This window comes from Etheostoma cragini, chromosome 5 (assembly GCF_013103735.1).
Source record: "Etheostoma cragini isolate CJK2018 chromosome 5, CSU_Ecrag_1.0, whole genome shotgun sequence".
Classification (NCBI taxonomy): domain Eukaryota; kingdom Metazoa; phylum Chordata; class Actinopteri; order Perciformes; family Percidae; genus Etheostoma; species Etheostoma cragini.
In genome coordinates, this window is record NC_048411.1 from 18,834,120 (window position 1) to 18,853,958 (window position 19,839).

General features: G+C 40.2%; 1 protein-coding gene across 2 annotated transcripts in view; it reads left to right on the forward strand.

Moving 5' to 3' along the window:
- LOC117944497 (leucine-rich repeat transmembrane neuronal protein 4) overlaps nt 1–3,109 on the forward strand; it is a 48,078-nt gene extending 44,969 nt beyond the window's left edge. The window contains exon 3 of one of the 2 annotated variants that reach the window (XM_034871341.1): nt 972–3,109. In XM_034871341.1, coding sequence (XP_034727232.1) covers nt 972–1,190 — 219 coding nt within the window. In that variant the 3' untranslated portion in view covers nt 1,191–3,109. The remainder of the gene's footprint in view (nt 1–971) is intronic. The other variant, XM_034871342.1, reaches the window with a different exon arrangement.
- Nucleotides 3,110–19,839: the final 16,730 nt, after the last annotated feature.

The following is a 19,839-nucleotide window of genomic DNA, read 5'->3' on the forward strand; positions in this document are numbered from 1 at the left end:
CCCCCCCCCCCCCCCCCCCCCCCCCTCCCCCAACACCGGTGCACAATGATTTAACCAGACTGGCAATTGAAAGGGCAGAAAGAGACAAAGATCCCATTGAGCAACAGTTCAATCAGAATGCTTACAGTCACTGGATAAAGAATCTGGAAGATTAGCATCAAAATGTATTTAGATTTAACTAGGAACAGGCAGTGTCAAGTGCAATGCCTATAACAAGAGCTAGAATCAACAGGCAACCTATTGCTTTAGCAAAGCTATGTCACAATGGAAATAGTAGGTTGGTCTGGGGTTAGCACTATAATATAATATACTACCAATATAACAGGTGATTCCAAACTTCTCAATGGCACTCTGCAGTATATGTCTCTGTTGATGTAAACATGTTCATAGTGCTTGTAAGTGATGCTTTGTCTGACATACTGTAAAACAGATATTTCTATACACTGTATTGTGTTGCTTTGCGCAATTCAAGTTATATGAGTGCATTCATATTTTGTGTACAAGCAATAATATGCATTATGATATTAATATCATGCCATGATGCAGCATTTTTCCATTTAATTGACAAAATTCAGAGCACACTAACAAGGAAAACTAAGAGGGGTCTTTGAATCAGCAAAGTGCTTGTAATGTAATAAGCACTCTCTTCTAAATGGAGTCTTGACTCCATTTAAAAGAGGGCAAAAATATGTGTGCACTCTTGCTTAAGGCTTTCAACTTGCATATAAATCACTCTAGCTGAAAGTGGGTGTTTGAGCACCACAGATTTCAGCTCTTGGGGCTGTATCAGCAGCCAAGGCTGCATTAATGACAGCGATGTGCCACGACTTGATGTAAATTAAGCCAATTCCAAATATTCCGAGAGCAGATAAAAATGTTTTATAAGAAGGCTTTTTTTGGGCTGATTTAGAAAACTAATGCAGGGTTCTTTTTCTCTCCCTTCCCTATCCTGTTTTCTGTTTTCTGTCTAGATACCGCGGCAGCTGAGTGCTCTGACGTTGTACAGGTGTGAGCAGTCGGTTCTGGATTACTGCCATGCCCACCTGTCGCTGCACCTCAACGTGGGCATGGAGCCCTCAACTCAGGCACTGGGAGGTCCCAGGCAAGCCAAGTACCACCCCGGCCTCATGGCTCCCCTCCCCTATGAGCCTTCGCTGCCTTGCCCCCAGACCCACTCCCTCCACCAGTGAGCTGTGCCCACTGTGAGGCTCTGTGTTCAAACTACTGTATGTCAGAGAATAATGGGGCCTGTGAAACACAAGGCTTCGTGGGAGGGAACTGGGACTGGTCAAGAAGCAAAGGAGACAATTAATCAACTGCAGAGCATCTTCGGACCCAGGGTAATGAAAATGAAAATCCTTCTCAGTGAAAATAAAAGGTTGCAGCAGTATTGATTAGTGGGCTTCTGACCTGCCTGACCCGCGATGTCCTCAATAGTCAAAGGAGGCTGAGCAGCAGCATTGCTTTCCACATTCTGCTCTGCCTCTTAAGGTGTATTAAGGCTAATAATTTAGTGATTTGTTAATCTTATTAAAACATATTTCCTTGACTGATCCTTATCCAGGCACCCCTCCACTGCATCAGGTAAGGTAATCAAATGAAAAATGCTATTAAGAGCAGGGGAACAGCATGATAAGCAATTGAGTAGCAGAACAAATGAAAGCTCAGACAAGCGCAAAGGTTTTCTGCTGCTTTTTTTCTGATCACCCTGACTGACACCCTGACTCAAACTCCCGCCCCCGTGGCGCTTCTCATCTGGAGAGATGAGCCACCTAAATGAAATTACCAGGATGAGAGAAACAAGTCAGAAAATAAAAGACAGTGATTGTCATATAAAATGTACAGCCTACACATCTTGCCGGCAGTAAGTATGATTTACATGGTGACTTTTGATTTCCTAAATGATTTAGGATGTTGATCACGCTATAATTAATTTAATCGAGCTGAGAAATAAACAGATGAAAAATAAACACCAGATCTTGGTGCACTGGGATGTGCGGATATTTACTTTTCACCATCCATTTAAATCACTCTAGTTAATGATTTTTGTTTTGGAAATGTGTTCTTTGACCAATTATCTGATTGTGCACTCAAATACGTATTTACATGTGTGTGCTTTTTACAAGATGTTCCAACATCCTAATATATGGTAAATAAACTGTGGTAAATGACTAGTCACATTGTCATTCATCAAGATGAGTGGTATCAACCTAACCAACAGTTTGCTGTATTTAAACAGCATTTGCTTAAGTGATCAAGACCCTGATGGTAACTTCCACTTGCTTTTTTCCCTCCTGTGACTGTGTGTGATCGTTATCTGACGTAATACAATATATTCCACTCTCTGAACTCGCTTTCCATGTTGCTTCCTGGAAAAGAAAAAACGTTTGTACAAAACAATACCCAATTAAGGTACTGGGTATTCACAGACTACAGCTTCATGTTCTTCACACACAAATAGTGTGCCGTGAAACTGGTGAAAGCTAAATGTATTCATTTAATTGGCACATTTGTCAGATGGGAATTGACCATTAGTTAAACCAGCCTCCTTAAAAGCAATTGTCCAGTCATAGCTAGGCAGCCGTAAAAAGGTGCACTAGGCCTGTCAATCTTTGCTGTTGTGTGTGGTGCTGAAACACCGGCAACACACCGATCGTGCCAGACAGTACGCCTGGCTGTGCATTCCAGCCGTGCATTTCTCCTCACCAGTCATAAAACGACCCTTCTCTTCTCCACTCTACAGACCGTCGCTCTCTCTCTCTCACCTGTGCGTGCGTGTGTGCATGCGTGGCACCTGATCGCCCGCTTGCTGTACACACATGGCTTACACAGTTAAGACACACAAGTCAAGATCACCCTAAACCTGGATGTTTTATTTTTAAATGTATTTTATTTCGTAAAGTATCCGGCTGCACTGTAGTTTTCCTGTATGTGATTAAACGGTGGGCCGGTGCGACTGCTCCCTGCCTGATCGCAGCCGGTGTGGCCTGACAGGATAACATGGGCTTTGAAATGAAAGAAGCGTGCAATGGGTTTCTGGAGTGATACTCAGCATTTAAAGAACAAGCCCTCCAAATCATAATACCAAATAGGTTGTTTATTCGTAAAGTGTTTCAGTAATTAAGGCTAACTAGTGGTGGCAGAAAAACGACCCATAAGAGTGTTTTCTGTCCTCACATCTGAACGTAACAGTTGCAGTTTTACAGGTAAATAAAATGAGCGTTAGACAAAAATCCCTGTTCATATAGCACAACCAGTGTTCAATATACACGGCCGCAGGTCCTAAAAACGAATGTGTAGGGTAAACTAATGTTAGCCGCTCTGTCCTGCCCCTGTTCTACAGTTGGATTTTTGGACATTTGCTCTCCAGCAAATCCATTACCGGAGATAGCATTGTGTTCAGCACACTTATCTAAAAACTAAAACTAAAATGTCCTGGAAATTTTGCATTAAGGGAAAATTCTGGTTGATTCCAACACGTAGCTCTGTCGTTTGTAAATCTGGAGTGCTGTCAGTAGAGAGAAAACAAAAAAACAATTAGTCCTCCTGCTAGCTTTAGCAACCAACAGTTGTTTTAAACATGTTTCTAGCCTCTTAACATGTTCAAAAGGCCTATCCATGTGCACTGATTCCTACCGAGTGAACACAGTGAATCTGACTGCTGTAGATGTGAAAGAAATGCAGGAAAGTTAATGTTAATTTTGCTCGGTTTAGTTCCTGTGTTGATACTGCACGGAGTGCTTCGGGACCGTCTACAAACTACAATACTGAAAAGAGATACATATATATTTTCAAAATTAAGTATATGCTTATTTTTTATTATAACTAGCAGGAGACAAGTTATAATTGAGGTAAGTTTGGAGACACTACCATATTTTGTCATTAAATTGATAGCCTACATATTTTTGTTTTTATCTCTTTTCTGTGTTGTAGTTTGTTGTAGGTCCCTAAACTCTCTAACTGCCGTCTCAACCCTAATCCTAACCCTACAAGTGATACAATCTGCTGATCTGATATAACAGATGTCATGTCAGCTGGGAAAATCAATAGATAGATAGAAAGGAGAAGCTTCTTTTGTGTACCACTGTCTGAAATCTTGGAGCCACTGATTTAAAAATGACCAAGAAGTTTGAGTGGTAAATTGTCCCTGGTTTCATAGTGCCATGTGAGAACAGAGAGCTTGACAGACGTGGCAAAAGTAACTAAGGGGGCAGAGCTTAGCAAGTGGTCAATTCATTGTTGCTGAGTGGCTTTTTACAATATTGATTTGATAATAAAACAAAATGCTTTTGAACATGTGACATAAATGAAAATTAAATAAAAAATTGTCCTTATATATTTATTACCGGTATATGTTTGCTTTTTATGTTATTTTACAGAAACTTTCTTTTCCTTGTATTTTCTTGTTTGTTTGTTTTTTGGAGGAACGGGGCTATAAGTAATATTATAAAATATTAAACATAATATGTCCAGGGATGTACACAATTCTGTCATACTTGAGATGATTATCAAACTTGTGTTCACCTCCAGGCACGCATAAGCTGTAATCTGAATATTTTAAAGTTGACTGTATAAAATCAATCATCCGACATCATAGTAGCAAATCAATGACACAATGATTGTGTACAACCTCACACTTGTATGTCAGATTTTCAACAATTCCTCAATAACAGATATTTGGAAATGCTGCGCCTAGTTTTCCTCTGTAGAAAGAAAGGAATAAATTGTCAGAGCAGAAAATATATCTGCTCATGCCAACACGTTCTGACATATGACAGATTCACGCTGCTGTAGGATATACTGCTCTGTAGCTGCACACACAGAACAGTTTAACGACACTGATAGATTGCATGCACTGCGCTCACATTAAGTGTCCAGAAGGGCGTCGGGTGAGAGAATCAGGATAGAGAGGAGCGGCAGATACAACAGCATAGCATTCAGACTTGTGTGTTCACAAGCATTTACACTAACAGGCTGATGACTCATGATGATTCATTCGATCAAACCTCTTCTGGAGTTGTTCTTTCTTTGCAACTTTACAAGGAAAATTGCATGTCTTAAATCAACTATGCGACTCAAAGAAACACAAGAGAAGTACAAGATATTTTCACTATTTTTGCCTAAACCAGGAGGGTTGGGATGTTGAAATTTTTTTAAAATTCAGAAATGCTGTCTTGAAATGACTCAAACTGTAATGGGAAATTCACTATAACAGCCTGAAAATCTAAAATACGTAACTGTTCAGAATTGAGTGCATGCACACTCATGTCAGAGGGTCACTTGGTAAAACATTTTTAAAGGACCATTTCCAAAGTGAAGGAGCAACAAGTCGTTAACTGTAATTTCCAGAAAGGAAAAGTGTCAAGGTAATAGTAAGAGACAATTGTTTGTGATTCACTTGACACTTTATTTATCTGGACACATATTGGTCTTTTTGACAATATGTATGCACTTCTCTGGAAAGCAGACACAAGCTATTTTCTCCCTCTTCGGAGCCAGACAATGTAACACTTTATTTTATGTAGGCTTGAAATCCTCTCATCCCTCATTCTGTTCCATTGACTTCATCCAGTGATGTTATATTCTTTGGGAGTCAGGTTGTCACCAAGAGAGCTCTCTATATTTACAAGACTCATAAAAACACAATAAACTAAAGTGTTAAAAGTCACGATACCTCCTTCATTTTATTTACTTTCTGCACTTCTTTTCAAACGGCTACGTGACTCAAATACAGTAACTCTGTACTTAAATTACCTTGAATCCTATAAAACTGGGCCAGATGTTTTGGCTCTTGGCATAGTCTAACCTATATTCCTCTTATGAATGCAGGGTGGTTGGCATAACAGAAACCAAGTTGGAATATTTACAGAATTCTTAACAGATGTACGGTTCAAATCAAACTTGCAGGGTGAAAGCTAAACACACTTTCATGTTCGGCTGCACTTCAGGCAGTGGCATATTTATGTGGAAACAAGCAGCTTTGTCTCACCCACCAGTTGATGGTGTATTGTGAAGTATTTCAAGTTAAGGTCAAGCTCAGCTTTCTGTCTTCTCACCGTGTCATTTTAGAGTTGTGTTGCAACTGCTGGCGGGCAGGGCAGCTGTAAAAGCTCTTGATTTCCCTGGGGAGTTACACTGCTGCTATGCCCACACTTTGAGATTACCTTTACCATCTCACAAGCCCACTATGACACTGGCGCTGCTAGTTTATTTTTAAACTCAAGGCAATACTTTCCTGATACATTTCAGGGTCAAAGGTGTGGCTACTTCTAATGCTCCCAATGACTCATAACTCTGTTTGTCTCTTTTTAAAGTTGCTTTAATGAGGGATGCTTTTGAAGGGAAAAGTTCTATGACTCCCACATTCATATTCAACTACCTAATCCTCCATTTTACAAGTTAAAACTATGTTAGAGTAGGCCATTGTACTACAATGTGATGGGAAATGACTCCTGGCTTTAACCCATTCACTCAGAAAAAACTGCATCACTGTCAATAATCTGGCTTGGACCCAAGTGCAGAAATACAAGGAGGGAACAGCAGTTAGAAATAAAAATTATTTAATAATAACACAAAGAACTTACAAAACACGCAAGCCGTTAATGTCCAAACAAACTAAAACGACAAACAAAACATAACATAAGTCAAACCAGGGCGAAGGAAGGACAAAAACTGGATCGACACAGGCAAAGACAGGGGTTGGGAACTGAGGACAGGGGCTCGAGGACTGAGGAGCTGGCTAGGGGCCGGTGGTTCAGGAGACTGGACCGGAATCAGGAGACAGTTCAACCAAGGTCCAGCAACAAGGTAACATGATTCAGTCAACCCGTCCACCAAATTGTGGGGGCAGGAGTCGGCCGGACCCCCGACTGAACACGAAGGCTACAGAAGGCTGGTCAGCTGAGACTCTGAAAGGCTGGACGTCAGCTGAGGGTTCCAATCATGACAATCACCCTCCTCCACCGCAATTTGAACCTTAATATCTTCAAAAGGGAAAGATTTTCCCCTGCTCTCCCCAAAAACACTGTCAGACCTCCAACCTAAATTAAAATCCCCCCCCCCCCCCCATAATCATTTTTGTACATTCCCTTACCCATTGTCATTTGGTTTCATCCTGATAAAAAAAATACATCTTCATCATTAGAAATAATAAAACACAATTCACATGAGGATGTCAGCATTACTGGCTCAAGGTTTAATATCTGAATCCATTAAGCAACACAGGCTTTTCCTTGATTTCCACAGATTTCCTGCACACAATGGAGCTTCAACAAAGGCACTATCAAGGAAAGACATGTTGACGCACTAAAAACAGAGTTAGTGCAAGATGATGCTCGAGTGAAAGCATGTTTGCACGGCTTCCATTCAAAAACCACTAACCTTTGACTTTAGGAGACACGCGCTCGCTGCGGGATTATATTAGCGGTATGTGCTATGTAATGTGAAAATTCTGGAGTTATGAATCAACCATGTTTTTTTATTAAATGTTTAATTAGCTCTGTATGTATTCAAGGATTTCTACAACTCTATTGTGTCTTAAGGTGTTACGTCTGTGGTTAGTCTCCCCTTGCATTATAATTATAGGCCTATTGGTCACCATGCGCCGCTGGGTGCACAGATTGGTATTTGTTCTGAGGAAAAAGGTTGCTAGGCAATGCATTGAGATCTAAGAAAAGGTCTATGTGGCGAAGACAGAGAGCTGGTAGTTGCTGGGTAAATTGCAGGTAGACAATCAAAGTCATATCACACTGAGCTGGGAAGCAGAAGGAGAGCTGTTTACCCCCCATCCTCAACCGCGCACGGCAGCACGTGGTTGATATCAACAGGCGCTGCCGTGAACAATTAAGTAGACTCCATAAAGTAGTCAGTGATTGATTATTTGAATTTAAAGAAGAACAAAAAAAGAAAGGAAAAGCTTAACATTCATCACACTCTATTCAGGATAATGCATGCTTATATCTGTGACTGACATAATGAGAAAAGCTTGGGATGTGGCTTTGAGCAAACTGCTTTGATTTCAAGTGGGACATGTGAAGGAGGTGGCATAATTGGGTTCACACACTGTGGAGTGACTTCCAACCCCTACCCACCACCACCCCTCTCCCTAGCAACGAAAAAAGCAAAAAAAGCCAGCCATAATGAATAAAGGGCTGTTGAAGAAACAGTACAAATGTCTTACACCCAACAACTTCACCCACTGACATGGCACGACGGGGCAGATTGAATTTAGCCGTCTTTCAACTTAATACACAGGTGTGGCTGTGTGCCCTGCGGAGTGTGGGGGGGATTTATGGCTGGGAAGACTGTAGCTGTCATGTCCCTGCAGGAGCAGCAGCAGCAGAACTGCTCGCCATCTCTGCCAAGGCGCAGTTTACTCTGACAGCAATGCCCTTGCATCCCAATGAGCTGCAAGCAGGAAATGGATAATGTTACAGCCTCTCATCGTGTATCCTGGGATATGAGCTCAATTAACTCATCATAAGCACTGTCATAGGGGATCAAAGTAGATCCAGCAGGCCTCACATTCAGCTGTGTCCATATTTACAGTTTATGTAACAAAGTTAGAGCCACAAAAAGCTGTATCGGACCAATGTGATTGATAGCTCAGATGTTGAATTTTTTTTTTTCACAGCTCTCGTTTTTGCCTGTAATCCATCTTTTTGTGTCTGTGGGGCATGAGGGTTGATCTCGGGGGCCAGAAATAAAACCAGAGGATGCTCCATCAATTTTAGCTTGCTACACTGATTTACATCTCCCTAGCAGAATTCAATTCATGACTTGCAGAAATCCCGCATTTTACCCCTATTTTTCCACATGGCTGGGATTCCAGACCAATGTTAATGGTATTACAAATTTTCTGAAATGTTATGTTTGAATTGCTATGTAAATTAGGCATATCAATTAAATATGTGCTTGTTTGCATATATTTCAAAAACATAATCTGAATCCTGGTTTTAAAAAACTTGACATATTAGAATCAAAAAGTTTTTCCAGAGGGAATGTCTTTTTATCACTCAAAAATTCAGAAAATATTGTCAACAACCAGAAAGAAATCTTTTCATACATGTTTTTAGGAATGAAATGTTATATAAATTCGGCTATGAATGACATATGAATAAACTTCTATGTAAAAACCTTCAAAATATAGAAACGAAGAAAACTGGAAAGCTTGGTGTAATTGCTACTGAAGTGGAGATTTCTGGCTCAGAGTACGAGAAAAAACTCATTTTGAGAAAACAGCCTTTAAAGGTTTGGTTTGTACAATTCCATTAAAAAAAATAACAATAAAACAATGATTTGACCTTTAATGAGAGCTTTGAATGCTTCCCATCTTCCAAATGTAGAAGTTTCACGTGTTTGTTTGAAAAAATAAATTGATTTGCATGACCAGCAAATCTAATCATGAGTCCCGAAGCCATCCTGTTAGAAGTCGCTCACTATTTTGTGTTGTTTTATTGATGCTGCTGTATTGTCACAAATAATTACGCTGGGTTTATTAGCAATCTGAAATCTAAGGAAGCAGTTGTGTAGACACCAAGAAGTAATCTATGAGTGAGTACTGGGTACCAGAATAGCATGATATTATATAAATCTCTGATTAAGGTCTCTCCAAATATCCAACAGGTTTAGGTGTTGTATACTCTTGTATCAATTTCCTAGATTTGACTTACATGTTATCAGTACCTGTAGAACGATCTTTCACTGGGTCCAACCATCCATCCATCTTAAACCGCTTATCCGACACCGGGTTGCTGGGGTAGCAGCTCCAGCAGGGAACCCCAAGCTTCCCTTTCCTGAGCCATATCCACCAGCTCTCTCCACCTAGTCCTGGGTCTTCCCCGAGGTCTCCTCCCAGCTGGACGTGCCTGGACCACCTACCTATGGAGGCACCCAGGAGGATTGGTGACAAAGCGCAGCCCTGGTGGAGGGCGGAGGGCACGTCGATACCTTGCAACTGCCTCCGGGGTCTTCTGGGATAACATATCCCGGAAAGACTCCTTCAGTCGAACGGCTTCCCTGACCACCGGTGTCCACCAGGGTGTTCGTGGGTTACCGCCCCTTGAGGCACCTAAGACCCTAAGACAACAGCTTTGAACGTTCTCCACTCAGGTTCAAGGGATGCACAAAAAGCTCCGTTGGAGGTTTGAGTTGAAAGTTCGTTGGACAGGGGCCTCCTCCAGACGTTCCCAATTTACCTATAATATACGCATATGCACAAACAACAGTCAGAGTTTCCCCCCCCCCCCCATCACCCGCAGGCGTAGGGAGGTGGACCCTCTCGTCCACCGGGATAAACTTAAACGCAGCGGTGCTCAGCTGGAAGCTTTTGAGTGTCCCCACACCCGCCCGGCGCCTCACACACCGGGCAACTCTGGAGTAAGACAGAGTCCAACCCCTATCCAGGAGTATGGTTCCAGAACTGGGACTATGCGTAGAGGTTAGCCCCACCAGATCTAACTGATAGCGCTCCACCTCACGCACAAGTTCCAGCTCCTTCCCCCACAGAGAGGTGACATCACACGTCCCCAGAGCCAGCCTCTGCCACCCGGGTCAGGTCTGTCAAAGCCCCTGACCTTTGCTGCCACTCATGTGGCAGTGCACCCGACCCCAGCGGTTCCTCCCACAGAGGGTGGGCCCATGGGATGGAGAGAAGGATACAACAAACGGGGAAGGGTCCAATTAGCGATTCATATTGCCTCCTGCTACAACCAAGGCTTTTCTTTGTAATGGAGTATTTTATATATATATATAAGTATTGCTACTGTGAGTTGAATAAAGGATGTGCATACTGCCTCTACCACTGAATAAAATGGCACCAAAAAATGACATTTGGCTTTTTAATTGGAAGATACTGATTTAATTAACATTAGGCAAATTAATTTATTGTCTCTATTAAATAGTTTATTCTGACTGTATTACAAAACAGGTGGTGATTTCCCAAAAGAGCTTTTCATAAATGTGGGTGAACAAGAATGTGTTGGAGCCAAATGTATTGTTCTATACTGTAGTGAAATAGAGGAGACACTTCTGTTTTACACACAAGGATACAGTTAGCGTGTCCCGGTTCCATACTAAATACGACTGCCTATACAATACATTATAATTGTCTTAGAATTTTGTTTTTTACGTTATCAGACAAAAAGATTAAACATACTTAACTGCTTCATACTAACTAAGGAAATTATGTGTGCCGTTGCATGTCAATCAAACAGCTACTTCAAAAAGCCAGCACAAATCATACATTTCCAAAGATTTGATATTTATGTTTTTATTGCTGGGGCGTTCACAAAGATGTTTCCCCATCGTCCACAATTTGTTTATCATTTTTTTCCCAGCACATGAAAAACCCTAGATGCTAGATCAGATCCACAGGATGTGTCAACATCACAGGACGTGCCTCGCGGCTGGCCCTATTTTTGCCTTTTTCTGCCTCTAATTGGCTTACCCTTTTTCTTACCCTAACTCTAACCAATCCCCACTCCTTGTGTCTAAACACTAACTTACCTCAACACGTCTGGCAAATTAGATCTAGCATTTACCATGTAAAACTCCTCCAATGTCTTTGTGCATTGCATTGCGGGAGAAAAGTGTCCATCAACAGCACACTCAAAAATTAAGAGTTTTTTTAGAATGAACCGGTTTGAGTAAACTTTTTTTTTTTTCAGTGCGAACACTCCACATGATGAGATGTAGTTTGTGGTGTGGATTTGGGACACAGCTTGTAACTGTGCTTTGGATTTGGCATCACGGCACCTGGGACCAATATGCACTAACAAGGGATTGAGTGAGATGAAGCGTTTTTTTAACTGTGGCTTAGCCTTGCACTTGTTTTCTTGTGTTATTGAAAGATATTATGCTTTTCCATATTTTCTGTCATATCTATAATGTCACAATGACAGATGTTCTATTTAACTTGGCTAAAGCTTCAAATAATGAAGCAAAGGTATTGAAGAGTGTGAGCCAAAACGTCAGAATTCACACTTTTCTAAACACTCTGGTTTCATTTTTCTTGGCCCTATGTGATGTCAGTCCGGACCGGTTTTCTATATATGGTCATCAAGGTATAAGGCTGTAGCATTTACATTACATATACTGCTACATGTAGCTACATGCTTACATTAGGGAAAACTGTAATCGTGGTTGCAGATGTTGGTAATTGCTTACCAAATCCAAATTACATTGCTGGTGAAACATGTGTGTTTGTTTGGTATTTGGTTTGAAAGCCTTTATTGGTGGTTTTAGACAATAGAAAGGGCTGCTACATTCCATTATAATCCACTGCTTACTACATGTAGCTGCATGCTAACGGCAAGGTAAACCTCTAATCTTGGTTGCAGATGTTATTATTTGTTTACCAAATCCAAATCGCATTCCTGCTGGAACCTGCCGGTTGTGTATTATTTGGTTTAAACGCCTTCATTGGTGATTTTTGCTGCAGAGATTTCAGAAATACAAAAAGCCTGACCAATTGGAGCAGACTGGGCTGTTTTGGGAGGGGGGCTTAAAGAGACTGGCGCTTGAACAGAGCTCCTCAGAAGGTGAAAACAGGGGCAGTCGCCATGGCCAGTATGAGAAAAATAAAGCATTAAGCAATTAACCTGAAAATTAGTATAATAGATCCCCTTTAGAATGTAATAATCAGTGACAATTTTACGTATGCTTAACTGAATATCTACATGTAGTTATCAATTTATAGATAAAGGCCTTATGTAACAGTACTTATTTATTAGGTGCATGGTATTTGTAAAATACTGGGTAATTAGCATGATGAATTAAAGAGCATCGTCTTCAGAAAACCAAACTGGAGAGATCTCTAGATGTGCAGTGCATGAACACCACAGGAATCAGAATCAAAGATGTTGCTAAATCTCAAGGATTTCCAATGTGTGTCTATACCAAACCCAACAACTGTGAAATGCTTTGATGTTTGCTCAGGTAGCTGTTGAAACATTGTGCTCCCCTCATACTGGTTTTCTCTGCCAGCGTGTACCTGAAAGGTTGGCTATTTTTGCACTAAACAAAAATTCATACAAAATCCAATATTTAAAAAGTACTTTATGCAGGAGAATATTGAGTGAAAAGGGGTGAGTTTTATAAACACTCTCAAATACTGCTAATTTCCTATTTAGTCTCTTTTGAGGATGGCCCTTTGCACAAAAACAAGATGATAACATTTAACAGCTGTGAATGCCCACACTGGTAAGAGCCATGAATGAAAAGGAATGTATTCTTCTCTGTCAGAGTAAGGAAATCTAAATTGTCAGTCCTATTTCAGCGCTGGCACATTGTAGTTTCTAGTATCTATTAAAAATGCTCCTACATGAGGAACCTCTCACACCTGTCAGCTCCATAGATCCACACACAATCTCTGCTTTTGTCTGTCTGACCTAAGTAACAGCTTACACACACACACACACACACACACACACACACAGACAGAAAGAGAGTTGCCCCGCCTCCAATGCCACCCAGACCAATGCACATCCATCATAATTATGCACAGCAGGAATTCAAATCGCTCTTTGTACTTCAGAGTAGAGGCACATTGCACCCATTTTCCTCCACATAATACAGCACAAACAAAACAAGGAACGTAAAAAAAATCTATTTTAGTTATATTTCTTTACTGACTATGATATTGGAAATGCTTCAGTTAATTCGGCAGAAATCTTGGACAAAAAAAATCTATTTGGACTTCCTGTGGTAGCTTTATCCATCTTGTGAGCATCACATGAAGCAGTTGCAGCACAGACAATTTGGAATACCTGGAGGCTATACTGACTTGCTATGCAAAGCCATATCCTTAGTCATAACTTGTGTGGGATATGTCACTTTTTCAGTGACATTTTTAACTCATCTGAAGAACGGCTTCAAGCTGTGCTTCCTGCCAGCGTCATATCCCCTTTCTCAATTGCATTTGAGACTGAATTGACCTGTTAGCAGTACACATCAATCTCTACCGGTGAAACACAGGCATGTGCAGCCTCTCGCAGGGTGTATGTTATGTAGGGGTAACAGGAGTGATGGATAAAGAACAGAGATACTTGAGGGAGAAATGGGGGCTCAGCACTGCTATGCAGAAAAATAGCCTGCGCTCTCTACCCTCACCCCAGCACCGTCTGTTTTTGTTGAACAATTTAATTCCTTTTAAAGTAATTATTTTTTGGGGTGTTTTTTGTGTCTCTTATGCTTCCAAACGCATGCGAACTTGAGTGAGATACAGGTTTCTGAATGTCCTCTGCCCTCAGTCTCCAGGTGAGCTGTTTAAAATCTGCATGGCTTTCTACGTCACTAGCCAAGACGAGGTGGCTAACCGTAGCACATGCTAGTGCTAGCATGCTAGCTTGTCCTCAATGACAAAACACTGCTACAAAACACACTAGTTCACCATACTCTACAAAAGACCTACTTACATGTCCCTGTTCTACAGGTATCCAACAAGTGCACCCTCGTTTAGAAAACGTCTCCCAGCTAATTCTACCTTGTACAGACCAAAGTTGGAGAAAGAGTTATCTAGCTGATGTGATCTTACCTAGCTACTGCGCATGTGTGAGTCCCAACAAAGATAGTATAGAAGTGAGATGTCTCACTCTGTAGCTAAAACAGGTGAGATGTCTCACTCTGTAGCTAAAACAGAGACCTAAACACACAGGAAAATTAAACCATGTAACATTGAAATACGATTATGAACCTGAAAATGTGCACAATATGGGCGCTTTAAACATTGTTTACTTAATTATAGCTCCTTCAACACATGATTTGATTGACAGACTTCACAAACCCTCTCCAGTTGTTTAAGGACCCCTCGGGTGTGTAGGTGGTTGTGCGTGTGTCCTCTTTATATTTCATGTGTTGTACATGGCCGTGACCATGCAGGGGATAACAGGATCAGACTAAATGTAACTCTGTCAAATTAAATCATTTTGAACTGTGCAGTTTTCAAGTCTTAGGGTGACAAACTTGGTCATGGGGCATCACACAAAACACCCAGTGATGAAAAAAATGGGATTTTGTATTTTAAAAATGGGATTATTCTCAATCTAATTTACTGATAATCTGTTTTGATGTTTCTTTCAGCAAGACCCTTAATGTTAAATGAGATTCAAGATTCAATAATCAAGAAAGTAATGGTTTCCATGTCGGTCATTTGATTCTCTGTCACAGTTAGTCTATGTATAGGAAAGGAAAATGCACACTTGATGTCACCATAGGGACTGGGATGGAAAGGGTAAGGAAGGAAAGATGAGAATCGTAAATGTGTATCACAAATCATAAAGTTTTAACTCCTTGAAAGTGGAAGGTTGGATGAAACTCGTGGGAGATTAAGTGAGATTAAAAATGCCTAATACTTGGCAGCTCATCATTGGGCAGCTTTCCATGAAATGGTGACACCAGAGGTGACTTTGACACAAAGAGTAGAGCTGTGGATGACACTCTGTCATGTGGGAGCAGGGATTTTTTTTTTGTCAATTCCAGTGCAACACCGTCTGATAAGCTGCTAAAGAATTGGGCACTTTTTAGATTTAAACAGGCATCCTGAAATGAATGTTGATATAGTATAGTATATATATATAGTATTGTGTTTGGTTTATGAAAACTGCTGTGTCTACAACAGTGATCTAACAGATACTGTATGGCCAGTGCATCATATTGACCATAGGCTCCTATTATTACTGTAATCACTGAAGTTTCCCACTTTAAATTGTATTTATGAAAACCACAATCTTGTGAACCAAGTCATTCTTTATTCTGGGTTCTTTTATATATATCCATTGCAACCTTTAATACCAGCTTCTGTTGCTGATCACAGTGGGCTGCACAGTACTTACACACACTGTGAGTGTTGGCTCCTAAAGTTAAAGTTTCATTGACCTGGCCACAGCCAGTCCATGTTCAATTTCCCCCCACAGTAATGTTCTCCTGAATTAAATGAGTTTGTGAAATTGAGAGTATAGGAAACCATTTTGGAGAGATAAAATTATTTTTGGTACAGTGAGAGCAAAGCATATATCCTCTTCTAAGTGATTTCAGGGCCACGGAAAATCAATAGCTCTCTAGTTGCATTTCTGCCAAGTTGATGGAGGTGGTTGAGTACAGGTGCAGAGATAGATCAAGTTGGAAATCAATCAAATTCAAAACATTCCATTTGAAAGGCGAGGAATGTAGGGCACTAAAGTGAGCAGGAGTCAATTTTGGAACGCTAAAGGTTCAGTCATGTTGGAAAAGCATGCAGCATCTTGCCTAGGAGGATAGGGAGGTTAGTGTAACATTGTCACTGGTTCAATTACTTAAAATATTAACCTGTTGTTTTCTAAAACACCACAAAATGGTCTGTTTTTCTAATCTTCTGTAGAGAATTAAAGTATTTTTAAGACAATAATAGACCTACATTTACATATCTGGTGGTGGTATAGCTATTGCAGTGCTTGAGTATGTAATTTACCATTCCCAGCACTTAAACTGTCTCAAGTGGAAATGGAAGAGTGTTCCCTTTCTTTTTTTAAATTTCAACCTCAAGTTACAAGACAGATTTATTTTCTCTCCAGTTTATTTCCCTTTGTTTTGATGTACGTATTTCAGGCAAGATTAATGCCTTACACTGTGCCTATAACTTTATCATTGGATGTGACCTTTTGTTGGGTTGAGAAAAAGACCAACACTTACCTGTGAAATGTCACGATGCTATCTTGGATGTCTTTGTAATTGTATTTTGGGCGGGTGAAAAAACAAACAAATAGAAAAATAACAATGTGGGGAGCACAGAGGTGTCAAGTTGTAGGGAGACAGGAAGTCACCTCCTGTATGTTCATGTGCAAACAGTGAGATACAGGGCACTTTCTGTACACAGTTGTTTTGATGAATGAAATGAAACATGTAATTCAAATTTGAATAATTTAGATTTTGTTAACACAGATTCAGCGGAAATTAATTCAATTCAATTCAATTCAATTTTATTTATAGTATCAATTCATAACAAGAGTTATCTCAAGACACTATACAGATAGACCACACTCCAGAATTTACAAGGACCCAACAGTTCTAGTGGTCTCCTCCAGAGCAAGCAACAGTGCGACATCAAATTACATTCCTATAGTCAGAGTTGACGGCCCTCTGCAAGTTCTGTATTTGTGTCTCCTTCATGTAATCCTGCGAAAAAACGTACATTTTGTAAATTGAGTTAACTGCACGTCTCTTTGTTTTACAGAACACTAAACAGCAGCAACAAAAGACTTCAGTTCTTGGTTGGGTTTTAAAAAAAAAACAGAGCAGTTTCATGACTGGATTCACAGAGAGTTCTTCTTAAATAAAGCATGGGATGCCATTCAATTTGTATATAATACATTTGATATTTTTTGATATCTTTAATTGACAGGACAGCTGAAGACAGAAATGGGGAAAGAGAGGGGGAATGACAACCAGGTGAGCTACCAGGAAATGCCATGTAGTCCATTTTTTAAACAGGCATGTAAAGCCTTATGCTAAGTGTGGCACAAAAAAACACCAAACCACAATAATAAGGACCAAAATTATGAGATTGAACAAACATTTGACAGCAGTAATGAACGTGAATGAGTGTGGATATAGCTAATGAAACAAAGCCAGACCATAGTAAATGGATATCTGACAGACATGGAAATAGTTCATTACCCAGAGTCACTTTAATCACATCTTTAAACACAAATATTATTGCATCAAACACTTGAAGTTAGCATATCCCCTGTTGTTTATCATTGTTGAGGCTAATAGGCACAGAATATGAGATGAACACTAAGAAAAGGAAAGATTCAAAATGACACCAAAATATCTCACAATAACTTATTAGATACCACATGTACAGGAAATGTAAAAAACAAAGATTGCCTGTGAGAAAATGCACAACATTTTTTTTAACCCACTAGCTTTCAAAAACAGTTAAACCAAGCAGTACAAACAGAAAGTATATAGGCACCAATAAGTTCTGTTAAAAATGTGCATGACGGTTTTTTTAAACTTTAGAAAGTGCTGGCAGAAACGTGTATTGTGACTGAGCTCCGAGCTCTGTGCCAGATGTCAGGCTCCACCACTTAGCTCCCGAGGTCAGAGAAATTGAGCAGGTATGTACGTGACAAGTAGGAAAGGCTGTTTGTGCGATGAGCCATAATTGCGCCGATAGGAACCATTACCTGTCCTTCCCAGGTGAGATTATCAAGTCAATGGTCTTGAACTAATGACCAGAACATTTAGCCCAGACCTCTACGAGCTGCTCAGCGTCTGAGTGGCAGCGAGGAAATCTGTCTGAGATGAAGCACCAATCAGCCTTTTCTACAGCTACCAATAGGACAGCTATGGACAAATGAATGGCATTTATAACAGCAGGAATTGAAGAGTCAGTCCCTTGTCAGAAGAATAAAAATGCACAGCTCAACTTTAAATCTTTTGATCAAATATTGCTGTCGAAAGAATCCCTCTTAGTCTTCATAGTGCTAGTTTGTATTCACTGAAATGCTTCTGCTTCCTAAAGGATGAGCGCAAAGGAATTCATTTCAAAAATGTTTCCTCAAATCATCTCTTGTCAATATTTTAATACAAACAATTGATAAAAATAACTATGTATGTGTGAAATTGGTCACTTGTAGTGGCAAGCCCACAGATAATCATCAGCTGACTTTGTAGTTTCTCTCAGCCAATCGGATCTCACAGAAATACGTGAAATGACCACGACCACTCAACACCCCTTTAATTACCGGCACGACCCGTTCTCACTCCCACCTCGTTAAACACTGACGCTTGGTCAATGGCTCTCAGCATCATTTTAACCCAAGAGACCGGGGTTGGTGTCCCTTTCTTGTCCCGCATGTCACTGAAACGTACATTTTATGACCCCACCCATGATCTTTGCCCAACCCTAACTGTCCCATTCCTGTCAGTTAAATGCACTTCACATCTCAGAGCATTGAAAAGTGACGCAAATAGTCCCAACCATTTTTTTCTCAAAAACTCTGGATCTCTGAGGGTTTTAAAATAAGTTTGTATCATTCCCCTTCAGTGTCTCTGACTGGATGGGTAAACAATGAAGCAAAAGTTCTATTGCTGAGGAAATGATGCCTTTCATTCTTTGAACTCTACTAAAAATAGGTTTCAAGACTAGTAGTGCTGTTTACACAAAATTCCTAACCTACTTAGTGTACATTAATAAACAGTAACATCTTACAATTGTTGCCCTATTTTAGGTGGCAGGATTACATGAGTCATCCTCAACATTTTGTGGTTTTAGAACGATAAAGACAGTTGTAGAACAATTGCATATGAAACAGTATGTCAGCTCTACGGGATGTTTTTTTTAACTTAGGCAACTATCATCTTTTTCCCAAATGATGTACCGATTTTTAGCAATTCTATTATCAAACGGCTTGATAATAGTGCATAAAGCTTCTGTAAATGGAGCATGGCCCAAGATCCCCCTAGATTTGGGTTGAGCCCCAAATGTTAACAGAAATAAAACTATGTGGTTAATTCTAGGAACAGTAAGTACATACACATGTTACATACACTATTTGATGTACTGTAAGTTAAAGGTATAATATGCAAGCGTATCCTAAAAAACAATTTATAGACTAATAGACTGAATCACAGTGAGGTCGCGCTAACTAAATCACTTCAGGGCAGTGCTTGAAGTGGGGAAAAAAAAGTTGCTGGTACTCTCCTGCATTGGCAAATCATCATGACATTTGATATTTTTGCAGTGAAAAACACAACTTTGAGATATTGCTGCTTAAGGTTTTGTTAAGGTATTGTTGCTTAAGGTTGGGAGCTGCAGACTCCTCATTGACTCTAGCTGTTCCGCTTACATCAACCTTA